Here is a 22,042-nt window from a genome sequence, read left to right on the forward strand (position 1 = left end):
CCCCTTGCCATTTTCGTATCACATGCGATATTATCGACTTAACACGGTATAGTAATAGACAGCAGACTCAGGTCTATCCTATATTTAGTCAATGGCACATACCGGTTTAAATTAAGACAAAGGTGTTCCATGAAATTTGTAGGTTTAAGTCTTTACGAAATTATAACTAAAATATAGAACAGGATAGATCGTATAGTCGTAAAGGAAGTATAAAATGTTATGCTTTTACAATATTTCAGAAAATATTACTTCATCGATATGAAGAAAATCAAGAAAAACCTAATCCACAACTTTAGTAATTCTAAAGAAATCATTAGATTTTTGTATAGGTAGGATGTATGAAAGCCTCAGATCTGTGAAAGATAGGTAACGATTCTAAACAAATTGTTAGAGCTAAACGAATATATGCGACATTGTAATTGAAACAAGATTATATTTCGAAAGCTATATCGTTTAATTCCATGGTTCCCCATCATGCTTGAAATTGAAAGGGTACAATGACACACGCAACAAGTTTTTGTATTATAATTTATTTGCGATTTAATATAATAATTAAAATAATAATGCGGTAATTATTAATATCGGTAGCAGTTTACTAATTTTCTAAGAAAGCGATGGTATACACGATACATCGTTTACATAAATTAGAACGACAGTCGACTTTCTTTATAAACCATTTGTGATATCTGTATCAGTTTTGTAGCATCTATATTGTTCACGCGTATATTGGAACATCTGTAAATACGATACCACAGATTCATCAGTGTCAGTTTGCTCAGATTATTCCGACTTTTTTCTTTTCTCATTCCCATTTCGTCATTAGCAAAGTAGACTCAATTACAGTTTCATATAGTATTTCGTTTATATATATTTATATATTTATATGCGATTTATTTATAAGTATATGTATTTATAAGCGCGCAAATATATTATGCACGAGATCTGTCGATGGCTGTTATGCAGCCTACAGGAACATAAAACTTGATTCTCTATCGTTAAAATTTATTGTTCTTATTAACGCGGCTATCTACATGATAATCTTTTGCAGAATTCCGAAGAGTCTTAACCTTAAGCTATTACATATCATAATATATATATATATATATATATATTTCATTTCATCTTATTTACAAAAGAACTGTCTGTAGATTCCTCTCTAATAGAATATGTTTTGCGTTTTTTTTTTTTTTCTTTCAAAATTGGGGATTGTCGATAGTTTTCTTGTACCCTTATCCCGTTCGAGAACGCACCGGTTAAATATAAATTCGCCTCGAACGGAACGCGAAATAGAAAACGTTTCTATGTATTTTTTAACATTACACAGGTACCCGCAAGAATAGTTTTCTCATTTGAATAGAATGAGACAGAAAGGTTAGACGACGGCCGCACATACATGGTCGATAAATAAATAAAGTGTCGAGTTCGTGTCGTTGGTACGGCGTAAAGAACGATCGAAAAATATTATGCTACAGTGTAACTCGTGTCTTACGAACATTTTTTAATCGCATCGAAAAGACATTCGTAAATCTCGAAAAATAATTCGTGCTGCATTAGATTCGGTAAATGCATCACATATACGTATATAGATATTGATTATCTTCCGTCGATTAAATCAGATAATCTCGAAGATTATCTAAAGAAATTCACTAGCCAGACTGATCGAAACAATTGCGGTAACGGAATATAGTGGTCGAGTTAAGATATTTTCATCGATACTTTAAGTACCGTGATTTTTTAAAGCATTTATCGTTCAGTATACACATATTTCATATAGTATTACCTCTCGATAATAATTTTCGATATTTACGAGTACGGTAAGCGCGTTAACTCGAATCGCGTCTCTTTTCGCTACGGTACACAGTGTCGGTTGTTTCGATCAGCCTGGCGATAGAATCGATGAGCAAGTTCGCCCTACGAAATCTTAATAGAAAAGTAGATAGAGTGGCACATTTGTCGATACTGAATAAAATGTAGGATGTTCGTTGAACGACATAAGAAAGAAGATATCGTATCTCGTAAGATGCTCGAGAATATCGTACGAGTTTCGCGTATGACGCGTTGAAAGCTTTTATCCCGTTTGTTCTTTTTGCGTATAGGCGAAGATATACAGGCGGATAAGGGAGTATGACGCGACAGAGCCACATATAGCGTGTGACCGGCGTTTAAGCAATTTTTATAGATAAAAAAATCGAGCTCAGGTCCGTTGGACAATGCGATCGCGCGTATGCTCTTCTCTTTTTTGGGGAAGATCAAACGTTGCGTCAGTTGATGGATATAGCACGGTGGTCGTAATTGACGATTTGGCGAACGCGTGGAAAGGAAGGAAGGAAGGAAGCTACGACTCGGTTATATCGGGCGCGCGTTTAGTTTCGTTCGCGGTGAGAAAGGCAATTTCGATTTACGATGCAGATTGTACGCCAGAGAATTTGGCAACGCGAGATTGCCATAGTACAAGTTACGTTTACGCGATTAGCAAATATTCTCGATTATCTTGTCTCGTTCTCCTCCATTAGCGTTACTCCTCTTACCGTTCCGCGATCGCGACGACGATAATTATCACTAGATAACGTGGTTGCATTATCATAAAATCGTTATATATATCACAAATGTTAAAATTGTCCACGCGCAACGTATTCCGCGGTGCGTAAAGTTTCTAATTAATTCTCGAGACACTACGGTAAATATCACATGGAGCGATGAGAAATTTAATTAAATATACAACGGCGATCGATCGCGTCGACGTCCAGCATATCGTTGACGGTCGAGGTTGCCGCGCGCACGACGACGAACGATCGATCGATCTCGATCGCCGTTTCCAACAATTTCTATAATATACTTTCAGAAAGTAGAGATTCAGGCGTAAGATTGATCCAACGATATAGCGATTTTGTTCCCTTTCTCCACCCAATTTCTCAGTCGTCCCCTTAGTTCTTCCAGGCTTTTCGACTTCGCCTTGTTTATCCTCTTGTACTTAACGTCTTTTGGCTTCGTCACTGATCGGTGATTGCTCATTACCCTGTTGTACGTGACCTGGAAAAGCACGAGATTCAGAATTGCGACTGGCTTGCGAGAAAGAATCGACAGTACGATGGACGCGGTTGCACGAACGTTTGATTTCAAAGGATTCCGAAAATACCGCAAATATAGTAAAAATGTAAGAAGATAGGACGGATAAACGAGTCGAAGAGGATGAAAAGTCGGAAAGAGGATTCTCGAAGGGAGAAGAAAATTCTCGTATACGTATGTTTCAAGACGTTGCTCGAACGCGAGTCGACAAAACAAGTTCGATAGTGGCGCGTATAGCGCGTACGGACTTATAGCGCGTAATGGACTAACGGAAAGGTCGAAAGAAGAAACGGTGGATACGAAAGACGGTTGCGACTAAGTGGATATTCGGACAAAAAGATCTTCTTACCTGCGCCTGCTGACTTTCGTCCCTTGGTCTCTCGTTGGGCGGGGAGTCTGCCTCTTGAGCGAGTCTCTCGAAGCTGCCGTACAAATCCTGAAGTCTGCCCTTTCCGTTTCCCAAGTTCTTTGCCCGTCTCTCCTCGCATTCCGAGTTTTCCGTCGATTCGGACGGGTCCTGATTGTTTTCGCTGTCTCCGTCCTCCTCCACCGAGTAAACGGTCTCCAAGATCTCCGGTCTCCTCAGGAAACCGTTGCATCGTCGCATCGACGAGTACTTGCTCGACGGTTCGACCGCGTCCGAAACCGATCGGATCACCGTCACGTCGGTGATGTTCGAGCGAAACCTGCGAAGGATATTTTATATTTACTCGAAAACTTTCAAACGTATCGTTCCTAACGCGTGCGGATATTTCGCGTCTATCAAATCGTACGAGCGGTGTGGTTTTTCAAGTAAATTTAATCATCGCGTAGAACCAAAGGATTCTATCTTTAGCTTCGCTGGTAAACATAACAAAAATGGACGTAACGACAGTTTAAAGGGAGAGAAAATTCGCGCGTGTTTCGCTTAAACGAAGCGTACGCTTACCTCGGTGGCGCTAGGTCGTCCGCCGCCTCCTCGAGAACAACGGCGCTGTCGCTGTCTCCGAGACTGTCCAATCTATCCAGAGCGTCGCAAGGTGGCGAATCTCTCGTCCCGGTACTTCTTTCCGCCAATCTGCTCTGCAATTGACGAATCACCCTCTGTTGTCTGAGAATAATGGACTCTCGTTGCGCCAGACTAGCCTCGATCTCCTTCTGTTTTCGACAAAGCCTCGATTCGAACAGCAACAGCTGCGAGGACAATGTCCGTAGCTGCTCTGCCTTCTCCCTTGTCAGCCGTGCCACGAGGTCCTCCTGAAACAATTATATCACCCGTTGAGTGACTTTGGCGAATTCACGCAACGTACGCGCGAGCCACCGCTGCGCAGTTTCGAGACCGTGGTAAACGTACCACTTCTGCGTGGCTTTATCGACGTTGAATTAATCAGCAATTTGTACTAGTCGAGAGAGCTTCGGCTCGCTCTTCTCCGCTGGTAATCAACCAACGATTAATCACGTTAGCTCATTATCGATAATTAAGGAATAAGAATCGCTTGATTAACGACCCTTTCTTTTTTCTCCAGAGTCTTCCGGCAGTGCGTTAGAAGAAAAGAAACTGACCGACCGTGCAAAAAGATTCGCAAGAAAACCGTTGCGAATCGATAATGATGGAATTTGCATGCATCGAGTTCGTCGTCGTCGTAATTAGTCCAACGATCGTACCCTACGGGGAAAGGGAGCGTCGCGGCTACGCGCAACTGTGCCAGTCGCAAGGCATCTTCGATTTGCCTATTAACGTGGTATTAATTAGGAGATCCCGAGGGTTTGCCCCGACCGCATTACCGTATGCATTATGCCAATGCACGGTATTGTCGAGTTTGTTTCTCTTTCGCTTTTCGATTAACCGTGTGCACGCTAAATACAGCGAACGTTTTCCACGCGATATAAGTAACATTGTACGTATACGGTCGGTGTCTGGTTTCTGTACGACGATAACAACGATTTGGGACCAAAGGAACGTTTTGCGTCTACGTTTAAAACTTAGATCGCGAACGATCGGTATTTATCGTCGAGAAACTGAAACAATCCCTCCCTGTCTTCTTCTTCTTCGTACGTAAGGATCTTCGTCTATCAAAGCAACCTCTTCGTTACGTCTCATTTTCCATCGCGGTGTACGAGGTACTTCGGGGAACAAATTTTCCAGCAAAGTTCGCCGTTCGCTCGAGCGCCAACTTTTACACTTTGCCGATGTCACGACGTCGTCCGACAACCGTCTTGAATTATAAACGTCCAGCACCGTTGTCAATTTTCGAGTAACTCGAGCGAGGTCCGACGTTGTCACCGCGCCAGGAACCTCGTTTTCGACGTTGCAAACTGTCTTTGGATCGTCGATCGTCCTCGCTGCCTTCAACGGTCTCTGTCTTCGTTCGATCAAAGTTCGTAGCCGCCACAACAGTGTCCGAGTTTTAATCTCTTCCAGTTTCGAGTTTTAATTCTTCGCTGAACCGATCTTGGCGCGCGACAGGTCCGCGTAGAAAATAGGAGAAGCCGGTAAAAGTACGTAACGCGAAACATTTGAAACGCAGGGTTCTCGGGAATTTTTCTGTCGCGTCGGCTTCGATTTACGGGACGATCCGGCAAACCTGTTCTTCGCGAAGCTCGGCGTTCCCGAAATGCGAAACGCGTCCGGTGCTTTGCGCGGACCATAGACCCGGCCACCTTCCTCGTTCTTTCTTTTCTACGAAAACAGGACGAGTCCGTTACTCTCGGCATTGTTTCGCGTAAATGGTAGAGTGCCGTGGAATGGCCCACGCGACAAGTATCGTAGGTTCTTCGACGGCGCACGTCATCGATTTACGAGTCTCTCGTTGCGCTTCTCGCACTCGTTGAAAAAGCAAATTGTCCTTTCGGCTTCGATCGGACAACGGGCTCCCAGCGGACTTTCTCGTTTTCTTTTCGATATGACGCGCGCCATGATCTCTCCAACTTCTTATTTTTATTATTTAATTTGTACCTTACGATACGTCCAGCTGGACATTGGGTAAATTTTTCTAGCTTTATTGCTAAATATTGACACGTGGATGGCTACCCCCAGCGGGATACCATCTTCGAGTTTGTCTATTTTATTTCTTCAACGAGGTCAGTGGGATTTTCTCTTCGATCTTCTTTTTACGAGAGTTTTGCTCGATTCAGCAGCCGGATAGTTTGGATGTGTCGCCGTTCTTTTCCTGTATTTTTTTGCGTACCTGCCGATTTCTTCTTTGACCCTTGGTATTTTCAAGTCTTTGCGTATATCCTCGTTTCGTGACATACCATGGGTCGTTGACTATTGTTCCGAGTATCTTCGATCGTAGCTTAGACAGCTTGTAGATCGTAGTTTATTTGCTTAGCTCGTTGCTGCTGCCCCCCATAGTGGTATTCCGCGCGTCCAAATTGGTTTTATTATCGTTTTGTAAATTTTTAGTTTATTTTCCATTCCGAGTTTAGAGTTCCGACTGGTTAGCCGGTACATCTGTCTTCTTTTTATCCGTGTTTTGTCTAGAATTGATCTGGTACGTTGCTTCCATGTAAACCGTCTGTCTAAGTAGAGTTCTAGGTATTTAACTTTGGGCCCGGTGTGTCGTTCACACCGGCTCCCGGGCCCCTCTCGATCGCAGCCGGGACGGTCATCGTGGAGGTTTTAGTCGGTTGGAGTCCCTCACTGCCACGTCGCTTTTCCCCAGAAGCGACCTGGTGTCCGTGCGGATTTTCTCCGCGTTAATAACAATGAAAAAGAAAAGGTATTTAACTTGGCTGCGACTTACGAGAAACGAAGCGTTTCTCCTCTCGCGCATAGAGTTCGACACGCGTGCGGAGAGACGGTCCGTGGGACGACGATTGAGAAATTTACGGGAGCGTGAAGGGACACGAAGGGTAAACTAAAAGCGGCGCGAAGACCGGCGATAGGCAAAATAACGCTATGCAGGAACACCGTGCGGCGTGCAACGCTGAACGAGAAATTTCCTCGGTGCCGTGACATGGTCACGTGTGTCGCACGCGAAAAGGTCGTTGCGCCTAATAACGGATCATTATGTCGTAATTAAACGCTTCTTCCACCGTTTGTTACGACGTGGTATCTCGCGCTCGTGACGGTCGCGTGCTCGCTGTCCGTTTCTTTACGAATTATCGACGCCATGAAAAGCCTGCGATCGAACGACCGCTCGCATTTCACGAGTTTCCTTCGACGTAGACTAACGTCCTCGTATAAATTGAAATAACCGCACGAAGATGGCTACGACGCGACGAAAACGACCGAGCTTTTTAAATGTAAAATCGATCGAAGTTTTATAAATTCAACGGTTCCGTTTCCAAGACACCGACGCGATTAACAGCGACACACGACTATGTAAAAAACAAACGATTTACTACCAGAAATACGCTTATGCCGCAACAGGACGGTACAAATAATCGTAAATTCCTAGGGTTTTCTCCACTATTCAATTTACGAGGTTGACAGCTTTTGCGCGACTCGCTTAAAGAAATTCTCCTCCGTAGGTTTTCTTCTTTCGTGTACATATATGTCGGAGATGAAAGGACACCGGAGCCCCGTCCCGTTGACCGCGGCTACGTTCGGCGCCTTGAGCCCAAGTTTATTATCACAAATCGCAAACAAGTAGAATTGGGTAGAACGACGAAAAATTGTTTAATTACAACTGTAAACTTTAATTACAATTTTACGGATTTTCCCGAAGTTGCAGAGGGAAGGCTCCGGTGTCCTTTCATCTCCGACATTTATGTCGGAGACAAAAGGACATCGGGGCTTCCCTTTTGGAATGTTGGGAAAGCCCCCAATACCCTAGTCCAGACTTTTACTATAGCTACACTTAAGTAATAAAACTAAGAAATAGTTGTAATGTTCTAATCCGATTTTACGACGATGTGCTTGGGCTCAAACTGACATAACGGGTCACTGAACGTAGCCACGGTCAAGGGAGGGACGTGTATCTGACTGTATCTCCTTAAAAATAAAGAGAGGTGGGAAGAAGAATATATAAGGGCAGTTCCACTTGGACTGCATGTCAGTTCATGCAGATAACATTTACTTGTAAGTTTTACGTTGTACGGATATTTGTGTAGTTATACGTGTATCTCATCGCATTCGTCATCCCGTTGACCGTGGATTTTTTTATCGAACTTGAATTCGTTGTCATCGACATCTCGACCATCCGATCGCCGCTATTACTCATAGTCTCTTGTAGCGACCACATTTATACCAATTATGTTACCAACGAAACAACACCGCGACCTCAAGATACCCACAGTCAAAGACGAAATAGCAAAATATAGCGACAGATTTAGCAAAAGAGTCAACAAACACCGAAATCCCCTAATCACTGGACTATTTAATACGACGGACCATATCCGCAGGCTGAAGAGACACTACCCGCTAGACCTAAACGATAGATTCAACTAGTTATTTAAATTAAGTAATATTTACTTATTTATAATACTTACGTACAAATTATACTTATCTATAATAAGTAATAACTTATTATAAATAATTAGCCAGAAAAACTACTGAAAATTCTCAACGCGAGAATTGATTGTAATTCTAATAAATATTAAAAAAAAAAAAAAAAACATTTATACCAATAAACATCAGCTATATTCGCGATGGTAAATCGAGTAAAGGTTCATCGAACGCCCCAAAATTCCAACCCTAATCCTACATATACGTATGAATGCACGTATTTCGAAGGAAGTTCAAAAACCAACGTCGATAGAGGATTGTTGGCGCCACGCGACATTCAGAATTTAAGGGAACGAGACAAGGAACGGGTCAGTTTCTGCAACGAGGGCTAGAGTTCTCGCGTCGCATTAATATCGAAGAAACGACGTCTTGGCAGCCGGAACAGGACGAGTGACAGTAGCAATTTACCATACATCTACTCCACCTGTCCTGAGCGTCTCTCCGACATGGTCGCAAACATTTAACTATCTTTCCCTCGACTAAGCGTCGTTGTAACGCTGCAGTTCGCATGGAAATCGCCATCGATCGTTTTCCTCGAGACTTTCCACGAGATTATTCTACTCGCATCGGTCGCTCTAACTCGTATCTATGAGCGGTCGATCTGATTAATTTCTGTCCTTTTTGTATTCGCATAAAGGGAGGTCGTGTGGCGGTCGATGAATTAGTTGGCGGAAACGAACGTAGGCGCGTTCGCTCGTTAATGCACCGGTTGTTTGTATTCGCCAGCGGTGTGTCTCTCCCTTTCGTCTTCGTTTTAATTCGATTTCGCCAGTTGATTTCCACCGAATGCAATTTGGTCGGTCTCGCTACATTAAGTTTCATTCTCGCGACAATTTCTGTTAGAATTTAATCTCGAAATTGAGATTAATAATCTGTGGAAGACACGATGTTTGTGTTGAAATAATATCACGTGATATCTATTAAACAAAAATTACAGGAAATACAAGCGAGCGTTGCGGAATGTTGACAGTCGGCTAGTTATTCTCAGACTGACCGACTCAGCGACCCATGGCCCCTGAAGAGATTTTGAACCCCACTCTCTGTGCGGTAACCAGTGTGACCTGCGTAGATGTCTGTGTGGCGGCACGTGCCACGGAACCTTCTAGCAGCTTCGCGATACGAAGCGCTACGCCGTCGAGGCGCGACACCGACGTGCCCAATGTTCCATCCATATTCTTACGCTTCTTCCGCCGAATCGTCGGAAGAGCATGCACGCGCCAGCCGCCGCGGTACATCTAACGAACGCACGCTAGATATCGCTGGGCAACGAAAGGAAGATCGATCGCCTCGTCTGCATGCGATTAATATCGTTGTATTCCGGCAATTTCTTATTCCCCGTCGTGCATGGAACCACGCGTTCGACGTGGCAACAGAATTTTAAAGCGACCAGGAGATGCGCTCGGTCCAACGACAAGTGTATCTGTAATTAATCTGAGCGTATTAGAGGCAGGAAAGCGATCAATGATCGAATCAGCCGAACGTAAAGAAATCGTCGAGAGATAAAAGCGATAATGGATGAAAGTGACGGACGAGAAATGATAATCCCGCGCGAACGATAAACTAAAGTTTTCTGCACAGTGTTACTCGAGAAACAACCGTTTGAGAGCAACTCTCATTCTCAAAATTCTCGATAATTCGCGAGAGGTTCGACGATAAAAAGGAATCGCGAAAGTCAAAGAGTAACTTCGGCCGCGTCTTTCTTTTGATAGACGTACAACGATCGTGTCGGAAATTAGCTTGTTCAGCGGATTCTTCGTATCTAAAGAGGAGATCGATCGATGTCTCGTTTCAGCATTTGCAAGATACCTCTACGAAAATGCTTTCGCGTTTCCTACTTTTTTTCCAGCAGTTTCTATCGCTCGCGCCAAGACCGAGACTTTTGCCATGCCGTACGTAATCTGTGCTTCCTGGGGTTGGAGAGATCGTTGTCGATCATTTGCCGCGCAGATCTCCGCAGAATTTCGAGGGAGGATTTTTTTTTCGCGAATGCACCGCCACGAACACGTAGATTGTCCGTGATCACGCAAGGTCCGAAGGGAAATAGTCGAACGTCACGAAACGTCTGGCTTGTCCCGGAAGCGGGCTCGGGTTCCTCTTCAAAGTTTTACCGGATAATAGCTTTGATCAACGAGCACGGACAAGGTTCCGAGGTAGAAGCACACACACGATGTATTTTCTCCCCCCCCCCCCCTCCCGCTTAGCTTCGTTTTTACCTGCAATTTCAGGGTCCTTCGCCAGGCGAGCATTTGATGCGCCTGTGCTCTTTGCCTCGCTCGAAGCGCAGCTATTACCGACTTTGCCTCTTCCAGCGATGTCACTTCCATCTCGTTGCCATCCTTGGACAAATCGCCTGGCCTTGCCTCGATGATCGCTGCCAACGGACAGCTGTCCATCGACGTCTCGTCGAAACTGAAATCAGAAATCGAACGATCGTTTTTATTTCCCGTTCTGTTCGCACGATTGCTCGCGTCTCCATCTCGGACGTCTTATCGTTAGTTCTATCTGGATAGCGAGCTGGAACGTCGATGAATGGTAAAACGCGGATCGTTGGAAGCGACGCGAACGCCTACTCGTCGCGTGATCGATCGATCGAGCAAGGAAACGTGGAAATGCACGGTTAGGGAACCGTCTTTGAGATCTCCTACTTATCAGGTCGGTAATGGATCTCGTAGACGGTCGAGGAAGATCGTCGAAAAGTGTACGGTGTCGTCGAAACTGCGAATCGATGCGAGGTAAATATTTAAGCGACCACGCAGAGCGTGTTCCTCGATCCGATCGGGATTAGCCGAGCTACGTGGAAACGAGGATTTCTCGAGCGTGGAGCCAGCCGAGTCCTTTGAAAACCGACTCTCGATTCGAATAAACGAGAACACGATGCTATTCTATCGTTCGACGGCGAATCGATCGACCGACGAGACTCGTTTTTATCCGCTCGTCCCGCGAGTTCCGTTCGGTCATGCAGCTCGGAGTGAAATTTAATAAGAACCGCAAGGACTCACCGCGATCGCGCAGCACACCGAACGCATTGAATATCAGAAAAAATTCGAGAGAGCATCTGCGAAACTTCCGTGGCTCTCGCGACCACCGAGAACCTGCGAGGTTCGTTCCGTAGTTTTGTCGCGTATCCGTAAATCGTCTCGTAAATTCGCACGTATTACGCTCGCTTTAAAGTCGCCGAACGACTTCCTCCCACTCTCTTTACCGCGTTTTCGCTCTCGCGATTTACGCGAAATCTCTTTTCCTCGGGAATAATTAATTCTTCGTGGAAGAAACTGGCCCGTTTAAAGTTTTAAATTGGAAAATTTGAAAAAGCAAGCGGCTTGCGAAAGACACGGGCACACGGATTTACGACCGTAAAAATTCATACCAGGTTTCGAAAGATGCGATTCGAACGACTCCGTTGATAAAATTTCGCTTATCAGTGCGCAAACTTTGTTTCCGTTTATTATCTCGCAACGGAGCTCTCGAATTTTCCGACATGTTAATAACTCTGCTCGTATTTTATCCAATAAAAACAATTCGTTGTTTGTCCGAGGTCACGACGAATCTATGCGTTTTTAATCGCATCGAGTACCGCCTTCTCGAAACACGGAAAACGAATTACGCGATTTTATTCTATATTCGCAGCGGAATATTCGTGATTTTTTTGACGCGCGTCGGAAATTCCGCGCGATGCGATTGGACCGCGTGAAATTCAGCGTTGCGAGAGCGAAAAATCCAACATAATATCTCTGGCGTAAATTCAAATGAAACGTATCAAATATTATACGGGGAGCTGCGTTCGTGCAAGGCTGCAGCCGCGCTCTACGGTTTACTCGGCTATTCGTATTCGAGATTTGTACTCGTAAAAGTATGCAACGATTTCGAGCAGCGAACATAATCGATACACAGACCGCACGAAATCCAGCAAGCGGGATAACGGAGTAACGTTTCATTTACAATTTTAGGTATCGTTTGCATAACACAGGCTCGATGTATTTATGGAAAATGTTGCTTTTCCTGCACGCGAGACCCGACCATTCGCTAATTAAGTTGAAATAAATTATGCATGAGTCACCGACCGAGTCACCCGACACGGTTGACGCTTCTTTCTTTCTGTCGGCGACGATCGATTCCTCCAGCTTTGTCCGTCTACGTACTTGCTTACTCGCCACTGTATTTCGCACGACATAGGCGGGTGTCGCGAACCAAGAAAAACGCACCGACTCGTGCCACTTCCCTCTCCGTTCAACGCTCTACTTATTCATCGGACAAGCCCTCGTCGTTTGTACTTTATTCGACCGTTGAATATTCGTAACGTTAATATCGATAAATTCTCAGTTGTTTCTTGCCGGTCGATTCGTTCCGCGCGTTCTCCAAACATGCGACGGTTAAAAATATTTCCTAGCGAAAGATCGCTTACGAATATCTCATTTCCTAGGTGCCTTTGAGCCCCTCGGACGAGTGACGTTGCACGATCGCCGAGCTACGTAATTGCACGTAGATACAGTGTCTGTTGGCTGACGCGAGTGCCTAAGAGGCAATTAACGTACTTGAACAGCCACGAACAAATCCGTAGAATTTTCAAGGCGCATATACAGGGTGGTTGGTAACTGGTGGTACAAACGGAAAGGGGGTGATTCTACGCGAAAAAAGAAGTCGAAAATATAAAATAAAAATTTTTTTTCATTTTTTCTATCGAGACAACGATCTACAGTGAGATCCGTTATAACGAGACGCGATAAAGTGCACGCGTACCGAGCGAAAGTTCAAAGTCGATTTTCTCGAAAACGAAGCCTCGAACGAAAAATTTTTATCCTATATTTTCGACTTCTTTTTCGCGTAGAATCACCCCCGTTCCGCTTGTACCACCAGTTACCACCCACCCTGTAGTTTAGTAGAGTGCGAGATCTTGATACAACTCTGATCCGTCGTTAACGCGCTGTTGACAGCTGATTTATTTAAGACCACACAGGATTTACGCTTCATCGGCAGAATTTGCAGCAATCCTCGAGATCGTATGCCCGCGTTTTGCTAATAGCGCAATTTTTGCTCGCCTGCAAGCGCACGAGTAACGCAGCTGGTTGGACACGGTTCTCCATTAACCGCGAACGATCGTGGCAGCGTGACAAACAAAACCGTTTCTCAGCTTGCCACATGTCCGTTCGCTGCAACTTCCGGCCAAACTATCCCCTGGTTCGTATTATATAGTCGCGTGTATCGCGCGAATTTCCCTTCTCCGTCGGTTTACGAGCCCTGCAGGCCTTCATTTACGACTTCTGCAAATCGGTCTCAATTATCGCTGACAATGCGAACAGGGGGCTCGGTTCTCGCGTTTCTGTTTCGGTCGTGGAGAGGGTTGGCGTACGCTACGTCGAACGAAGAACCCTCCCGTTCGTTTGACTCGCACGCACCTGCGAAACCGACTATCGCGATCTAGGGAGACCGACCAACCCACTCGTCTTTCGTCGTGAATCGTAGCCAGGTGGTGCGAAACGGAGGTCCGGTGAATCTACGCGCAGCTCCGGCCGTTTTCAGCTGCGATCTCGATAACCGTAACGGCGTCCTATCAACGACCCTGCCTTTCTCTTTCCTCGACCCTTTCGTTCCACCTATGCTCCCTTTTTTTCTTTCGTCTATTTCCCGCTTTTACCTGGTCTTTTCGCGTAAAACGAAAGGACCAGGCGTTTTAAAGAACTGCATTGTTATTAGGCACGCTGTTAACGAACCGAACGAAGCATGGTGTTTTAAGCGAAGTCTCTTTGACCGTCCGTACACCTACCTCTCGAAACGATCGCAAAAACGTTTCGAATAGAAAGGATGTCGCTTGCCTGTGGCCTTTTCGAAGGTAACCGGAGTGTCGATCGATCGAGGCGTTTAGGCAACGAGTTAGAAGAAAGACCGACAAAAGACTACCAACCGTGCACCCGATACACGGCGAATCGAACGAATACCTCGATACACGATCTTCGATTCCACCGAGATAGAACGGTTCGTGGGCAGACGTGATTCATCGCTGGACATCGATCGATAACGTTGGTCGACGGTGAACCGCGGTCAAGAGAAAATACATCAAAATGACAGGCGGTGGCTACGAGGATCGGGCGTTTGTCTACGTGTCTGAAAGTGTTTCGTTCGATAGACCTACCACTTCGATCTGGCTGAAGTAATAGACGTTTTAATTCGAGCAGTAAAATTCAACGTAATCGGATTATCCGCTTCGAATTGGTACGAGCGGAGTGACCGATCGCGAGGTATCCGGAAAAAGTGGTAAATTAATTTCGCGAAACCTCGTTGCAAGAAGGTAATATACGTTAAAAACAAGCGGCAGTCGATGCGAAACGTCGAAAAGGAACGAAGGAAAAGAAGGACAGGTAGAGGAAGGTAAAAGAGGCTAGGGGTAAAAGCTTTTCGAACGACGGTGCTTCCGCTGTCGATGAATCAGAAACTCTTATAGATTCAGGGGCGGGAGCAAGACGGGCGGAAATTATATTTCGCCCTAGTCAGTCAAAAATTATAATATACACGGTTGTCGGCTCTGTCAGAAGGATAAAGAACGGGATAGGAAATGCAATTTCTCAGGGGGCCGAACGATCGCCTCTGCATAGCCTGAAAATAATCACTCGCCGCTCCAATAAATTACATCATAGAGGTTGTTCGACCGTCACGACCTGCGTTACACGGCTAATACACAGGTACCGTCTCTATTAAAAGTAATACGTACGTTTTGCGAAGCAGCTCGGACATAAACGAACCGAACGGTGGAAACCATCTCCTCGAGTTTCTTCGAGGTCTTTGAACTTTCGACTTCCATCTGTGCAGCAGACGCGATACGTAGAATTAAATGTAAATTACCGACGAAAGATACGCTTTCAAGTGGAATCGCACGTGAGTCAAAGAACATTCCGCGAGCGGACGTAGAAAGTTTACGAACGCAGTTTGATCGACGATCCTCGCGATTTAGTACGATCGTCTCGGGACTTCGCGAACGATCTCGATCGACAAACCGAGCTTATCGCGCGATTAAAATTAATCTGTGACGACGACGAGAACGACCGAGGAAACCGAGCACGCAGCAGCGTGCCGTGAAAATAAGCAGCTGCTCCACCTTCAGCCTTCGCGTAATTTTTCCTCGAAACGAGCGACTACGCGTCCTCGTGGCGCCGATGCCGACCGCGCGTTCCAACGACCTTATTTATCATTCGCACGAGAGTTTTTAATCGCAGGTCGCGCGCCGCGGCTCGCGGAGGACGTTTCGCGCGGATCGTAGGATTTCAAAAATCGCGAAGGAAATCTCATCTGGCGTCGAACTACGGCGTTTTAAACTACGAGTCGACCCAACTACGAATTTCCGACGATTTAATTGAAAAAGTAATTTGGGATATGGACGCGCGTTACACGCTGAATAAGATGGATCGATCGTTCGGATATAAGCTACGGAACAGATTGCGTACGTGTAACACTTGGATGAAACGTTTCGCCGACATCGCAGCTGGCTTGATCGAGGCCAAACCGGAGATTTGGTTCTACGACCAGGCGCAAACCATAACTTTTAACTACCTCGACGAATCGGTGATTCGAACGGGGATGTAACCGGACGGCACTCGAGGCCGTTGCCGCACCGCAAGATTAAAAGTTGGCTGGTTCGGAAAAATTGCACCAACAGACGTAACCGAAATATCGATTAGCCTGATAAACGTCGGAGGATTCGAGTTCCGAGAATGCCACGACGTTATGCGAGAGAAGAGGTCATTCTCGAATGTGCTTTTTTACAACCGGTAATTTCCAAACGGTATTACCGATCGCGACGACCACGCTGCTACGCGACCCGTACCAACACTCGCCGTTCATCGTCCAACGAATTACATCGAGATGGCCGCGTCTCTCGCCAATTTTGCATAATCTCCACCTCGTGCCGGAAACGCTCGCCTCGTCGTACGCTGCTCTTACGAATGCTCGTAAAAAGCCGAGTACGTGGCCTTTTCTCGGATCGCGTTTATCCTAATTGCAGAGGTCATCGAAGCTCTCCTCGGAAACAAACATTTCCTCCCATCGAACCTGTCCATTCCTCGCTCCGAACGATCTCGTTTTTCCTCCATCGGACGACGATCTTCGATCACTCGCCGATTCTGCGATCCGATCGACAAGCTGTCGTCTATTCTCGTCCCTTTCCTTTATTTTCCAAGCGTTGGCTTCGGGCCACGCGATAATAGAACGTCGCGTGTACACCACGACCGTTTCGCTTTTCTCTTGTTCGCGCGTTTACTCGACTTGGCTCGGCCATTCGGCGACTACGACGGGATAACGCGAGGCGAACGTGTTTGCCGAATACCGAGATTCGCGTTTCACGAGCCATTAAGCGATACGTTCGTATTAAGGGTAGCATGGCTGTCGTTAACGCGACAAGAAGCGGCTAGTTTAGAAGGTGACGTTAATTTCCAACGTGGTCGCAGAATTTTCCCACAGGCTCGTTCGCGATTTGCCTTACCTGCAACGATCGATTTTCATTCTCCACGCGATAACGATTGCTCGGTGTCGTTTGGATTCTCTATCGAACGACGCGAGATCTAATAGCATTCCACCGCGGCACCGAATCACGACACCGGAGAAAACGTTTGTCGGAGGAACTGTGCGAAAAGGTGCTCGTCCCGTGTAGCCGATCGACGACGTCGGCCAATTCTCATCCACGTTGTCTATAAAACTCGTTCATCGCCAATTACTTGCGACTACGAATAAATTACTTGGCAGACGTGAATTCCTAATTATCGTAAACGTAAGAACGGGAACGTCCGTATATCTCGATATACGACGTAGTATCCGTAATTTTTCGAACAAAGAGCTGCGTGTTCCTGTAGACTGTGCGCTCGAGAGACGAACGAGCGTGGCCTGATAAGTTGGCGAATCAATTTGCCGAATTAAACGACCTGCAACGCGAACGATATTGTTACGGATTAGCAAAGGTATTCGTCGCATGGTCGAACACAGGCAACGACAAAGACAGTTTTACCGTAATTGCCGCAGGAATGGAAACGAACGTGCGGCTGTACCGAGCGATTCTCCCGTTCCCGGATCCTCGCAGTACAAAAGTATCGATCATTGGCAGGAAAATTTCGCAATTATTCCCTCTGGCCGGTCGTATTAATTATAATTTCATTATCGACGACGATTGCCGCCGAACGGCCAGCGTAATAACGAGTATCGACGACGAAATTAGTTTTATGTTTCACGGAAGAGCGATGAAATTTACGAAATTCCATTTTGCTCGTTGATCGGATCTTTTGTTCCGACGCGGTCGTCGTTGGAACGAAACGACCTCGACGATTAATCCCAAGTTCCCGATACACCTCTCGCGATGACACCTCCACTGCCGGAACGAGTATTTCGAGCACGATCTATCAATTACCTCTCGCGTCTGGGAACGCACGGAATCGATAACGCTCGATGATCGGCGCGTATATGAGAAAATCTGGCACGCCGAATTTTCATCGATTTCCAGATCCCATTCAATTAACGGCCCTTGACGTATACAGCGGCGAACAAATAACGACTGGAAGCTGCGTTCTATTAAAACGAATCGCAGATCGTCGAACAATTGGAGGAGAATTGCCACGCAACATCTGGCGGAGCGGGAAAATTTACGGATGACCGCGATATCGTAAAGCGTATAAAGGCGAAGCTGGAAGGAAAAACGGATGTAAGTTAAAATCGCGCGTCGGGGAAAGTTGGATCGCGTGGCATTTTCGCCAAATTCGTTGCGGATGACGTATATTCGAAGAGTTCTTCTCGACCTTGTGGCGACTGAAGGCGGTACTCGCACAGTTCCCCTTACCGTTTCTTCTCCTTTATAGCCGTTCTTAAAGCACCACCAGAAAATATTTGCCTTGCTTATTCCACTTTCTTTTCCTCTTTGACAGCCTGTTCTCGTCATCGCCCATTCGAGGATTCTCGGGTTAAGTCCTCGCCATCTGCCACTTTGGCTTGGTGCCTGTAATTCCATCAGACCGCCGGTTTCCCTCGTTAATCGCGCGTCTTTCGCCCACCCTACGAAACGCAAATATGCCGCTTTTCTTCGATCGTTACGAACCACGATTCTCGGAGAAAACGCGGGTCTCCTTTCTCATCTCTGAGACCGAATTTTTTGGTAAGAGGAAAAGCCCCGAGAGTTTCCGAGCTTTGCGAATAATTTACGAGACGCGAACTCTCGTACGGAGAGGAAGATTCGAGAGGGTAGACTCTGCGAGAAATAGAAATCGTGCGTTTGGAAATTGTCGGTGTTGCGAAGCGACGAGACGGTGAAGATCGCGAGTCGGTGGCCCTAACGGAACCATGCTCGTTCGGACGAGTCTTTTCCTCGACTTTGCGACTCTCGCGTGGTTACCTCGCGTCACAAATCTTATCAACGACAGAGACTTTAGTTCGCAATGTCCTTTGCTCCGAGAGGCAAAGTCCGAAATTGATACGTCCGATGAAATTAAGCCAAAGTCGGCAGGTCATCGAAGACTATAGCGGACAAGGTAAAAGCTTCGAGAATCTAGCGCTGATGAAACTGTTATTTTCTGGGCATTTTCACGAATCCAAGAACCTGTAGCGGCGACGGAAGCTCGCTAAATACTTTCGCTCGCAGCGTTTTTTTCGAGGACGACGAGAGAGGATAGCGCGGGAAAGGTCAGGAAGATCGATGACGGCTGTGGCGGCGGTGGATGTAAAACGCGAGGTTGAAGGCGGAGCGAGGAAACGTTCGTCCTCGCGTACAGGATTTCGCAATTAGCCTGCCTAACGGGCTCGTGAAACGCGCGCGGATAAAGGATTCGAAAGAGGCGAGACACGCTGACCGCGAGAAACTCGTCGTCGTCTCGTTACGTTCCTCTCGACGCGGACTTCGTTCCCCGATAGAGTAGCGCACACGCGTTGACAAATCGATAGAGAAGCGAAAAGAGGATTACCTTTGGTCGTGGTCTCGTCGGCATCGCGATGTGGCGACATCCGGAGCAGAAACGATGCATCCTGCGCGAACGAAAAAGGAGAATGACGCGTCGCCTGTGTTCCGCGACAGAGAGCGAATTTCGTCTCCTTTTCGTTGGTCTCGGCGCGATGAAAAGCCGGACAACTCGATCGTAGGTGGAGCGGAACGCGAGAGAGCTGGTATTTCGTGGTGACCGCGATTCCAATGGACCTTCTTTTCTTCTTGGACGAGGAAAGAACGGGCAACTCCCGAAAGGAAGATGAAACAGCGAAGAATGAAAATACAAAGGATAAAAAAAAACGATCGAATCGTTTTGACGAAGGCGAGGTGGAAAAAACGAACGAGAAAGAGAGTATCGCGCGAAAAAGCCGGCAGAGTAGCAAGGAGGCAGGTGGTTGATGCAATCGCGGTGGGAGGACGAAGCGAACGAAAAGAAGACGAGGCGCGTGATCGCGTGTAACGGAAAGAAGGAAGAGAGAGAGAGAGAGAGACAGACAGACAGACAGAGACAGATACAGAGCGAGAGATAAGGCGGACGAAAAGTGCGAACGAAATGAATAAAGCTGCATCGAAGGGCTTTCGTGCCAAGAGTCGTCCGCTTTTACGAGCCTTGATCGATGCGTCTTCGCTGAGAAAAGACGAAAACGAGAAAAGGCGACGCAAAGCGAGTATGGTGCGCTCTTTGTTATCGAGGATTGTACGCTCTAAAGACGGTCGGAGATTCTCGGCTTCGTGCTAAACAGCTGTGTGCTACGGCCGGTTTTTCTCTCTCGTCTGTTTCCTGCTTCTCTTCCGATAATCCCCCGACTTATCGATGTCTATAGCTCTCTGTTCGTCGATCTAGTCAGCGCGGTTACGGCGGCTTCAGTTCCGTTCTATGTCCAAATTCTGATACGGTCTGACCGCTCACCCCTTACGTCCTGTTTACAAACACTTGGCCCGATTCGCTATCATGCAGACAAACGTGGATCGTCGGATTCTCCCTCGTCTCGTCAATGGGATACTCATCTGCTCGATGCTGCTACGTCGGTCCTCTTCCTCCTTCCGATAATTCCTCTAGGATGACTCGATCCGACGATAGCGCGTCGCCGTTCTCGAAGCTCGAGTCGCGCGATCCAACCACTGCAACCAGCGAAGCAAACGGTCCTCGTGGTAGATGGTCGAGGAACCGACTGACGGAACTCGCCGCGTTCACCGTGCACCGTCTTTCGAAATCGCGTTCCCGATCTCGTGGCGAGCAGCGGGCGAACCACGCAGACGCACGACGGCGAACGTTCATCCGCAGCAACGTCCGCGAGACACGACGGCAGCAGCGCTGGAAGCAGCGGCGACGACGCCGCAAGCCCGATTAAGCCACGGCAGGAGGAAGCAGAGAACGCGCATACAGCCGCTGCCGCTGCTGCCACTGCGCCGTGCCGGTTGAAATTCGCCAAACTCGCTGCATACTGGTTCTGCACATGCTTCTTCGAGTAGGCCACGTGTAGTGGTGGTGCGCGTCGCTCGGCTATCCGACATCCGAGTGGAGTACTCGGATCGCCGCGATTCCGTGATCGATCGATTCGATCCATCTTCCACTAGCTTCCGTCGTTATCTTCTTACGAAACTTTGCAACGTCGAACAGCGCCAGATACGCCCTTTTTCGATAGAGTTTAAGGGCGGGTTGTCTCTCTCCGTGGCCGCTTCTTGCCTCCAGATCCATCGAACAACCGTTTTCCTATAACTTTTTATCCGCGAAACAACGCGCTTAAGAAACTGAAGACCGTTTGTGGTACTATTGGGTAAATTCCAGTAATTGGGGAGGGGGTGGAGTTGCTTCCGTGAATTCCAAACTTTGTCAATTTATCGCGATTTTCTCTTCGCTCGCAAAAGCTTGCTTTCGTCTCTGCTTTTAAACAAAGCAAGCGGATCTTTGAAAATGCCTTATCGACGCTTCGTTCGAATTTGCACGGCAAACTCGTCGAAAACTATTTACGTTAATAACCATCGGGAGGAATAATTCTGCGAAGAAGCTACGTTTTATCGGACAACGTCGCGTTCCGTGAGAAAATTAAACGGAGGCAACGTCACCCCGTGAAACTCGCAGAGTTTCGTACGAGTTTCGCAAATACGATACCACGGAGACCCGCAGACCGTTTCAAAACCAACAAATTATCCGTGAAGTCGCATCGAACGAACCCTTCCAGCTCGTCGACACGCTCGCGAGTCGTGTTTCACGGTCGAAAATCGCTGTCGTAGTCAACGATTTCGCGCAGTTATGCGAATTTCTAGACGTTTACGAGCGAACTAGATGTTGCGCGAATACAACAGCTACGATCCGAGCGACGCCGTTTTCCGCTATAATTGGTGTCCGCGTATCTCTATACGCGAGCATAAATTTCCAACGATTACGAGCAATTACGGAGAAGCTGTAATCATCGACGGTTTAATCCGTTGAATTTACAGATAAATCGAACGTTATACGCGGCGATAATCGTTAAAGAGAAAAAGTAGGTGAAAAAGAAAATTCGTTTGAAGGAAAAATGCAAGTCCGCTGCGGGAATACGCGCGAAAGCGACTAATTAACGATAAACGAATCAGCCTTGTCTTTTTCCTGTTTAACGTTT

General features: G+C 46.7%; 1 protein-coding gene across 2 annotated transcripts in view; it reads right to left on the bottom strand.

The window, feature by feature from the left end:
* Positions 1–511: 511 nt before the first annotated feature.
* Positions 512–22,042, bottom strand: part of LOC117153859 (uncharacterized) — an 86,536-nt gene continuing 65,005 nt past the window's right edge. For both annotated transcript variants that reach the window (XM_033328316.2, XM_076617376.1), the window contains exons 2-5: positions 10,711–10,906; positions 3,995–4,302; positions 3,416–3,752; positions 512–3,030 (exon numbers count right to left, since the gene is read on the bottom strand). In XM_033328316.2, coding sequence (XP_033184207.1) covers positions 2,854–3,030; positions 3,416–3,752; positions 3,995–4,302; positions 10,711–10,906 — 1,018 coding nt within the window. In that variant the 3' untranslated portion in view covers positions 512–2,853. The remainder of the gene's footprint in view (positions 3,031–3,415; positions 3,753–3,994; positions 4,303–10,710; positions 10,907–22,042) is intronic.

This window comes from Bombus vancouverensis, chromosome 3 (genome assembly GCF_051014615.1).
Source record: "Bombus vancouverensis nearcticus chromosome 3, iyBomVanc1_principal, whole genome shotgun sequence".
In the NCBI taxonomy this organism is placed as follows: domain Eukaryota; kingdom Metazoa; phylum Arthropoda; class Insecta; order Hymenoptera; family Apidae; genus Bombus; species Bombus vancouverensis.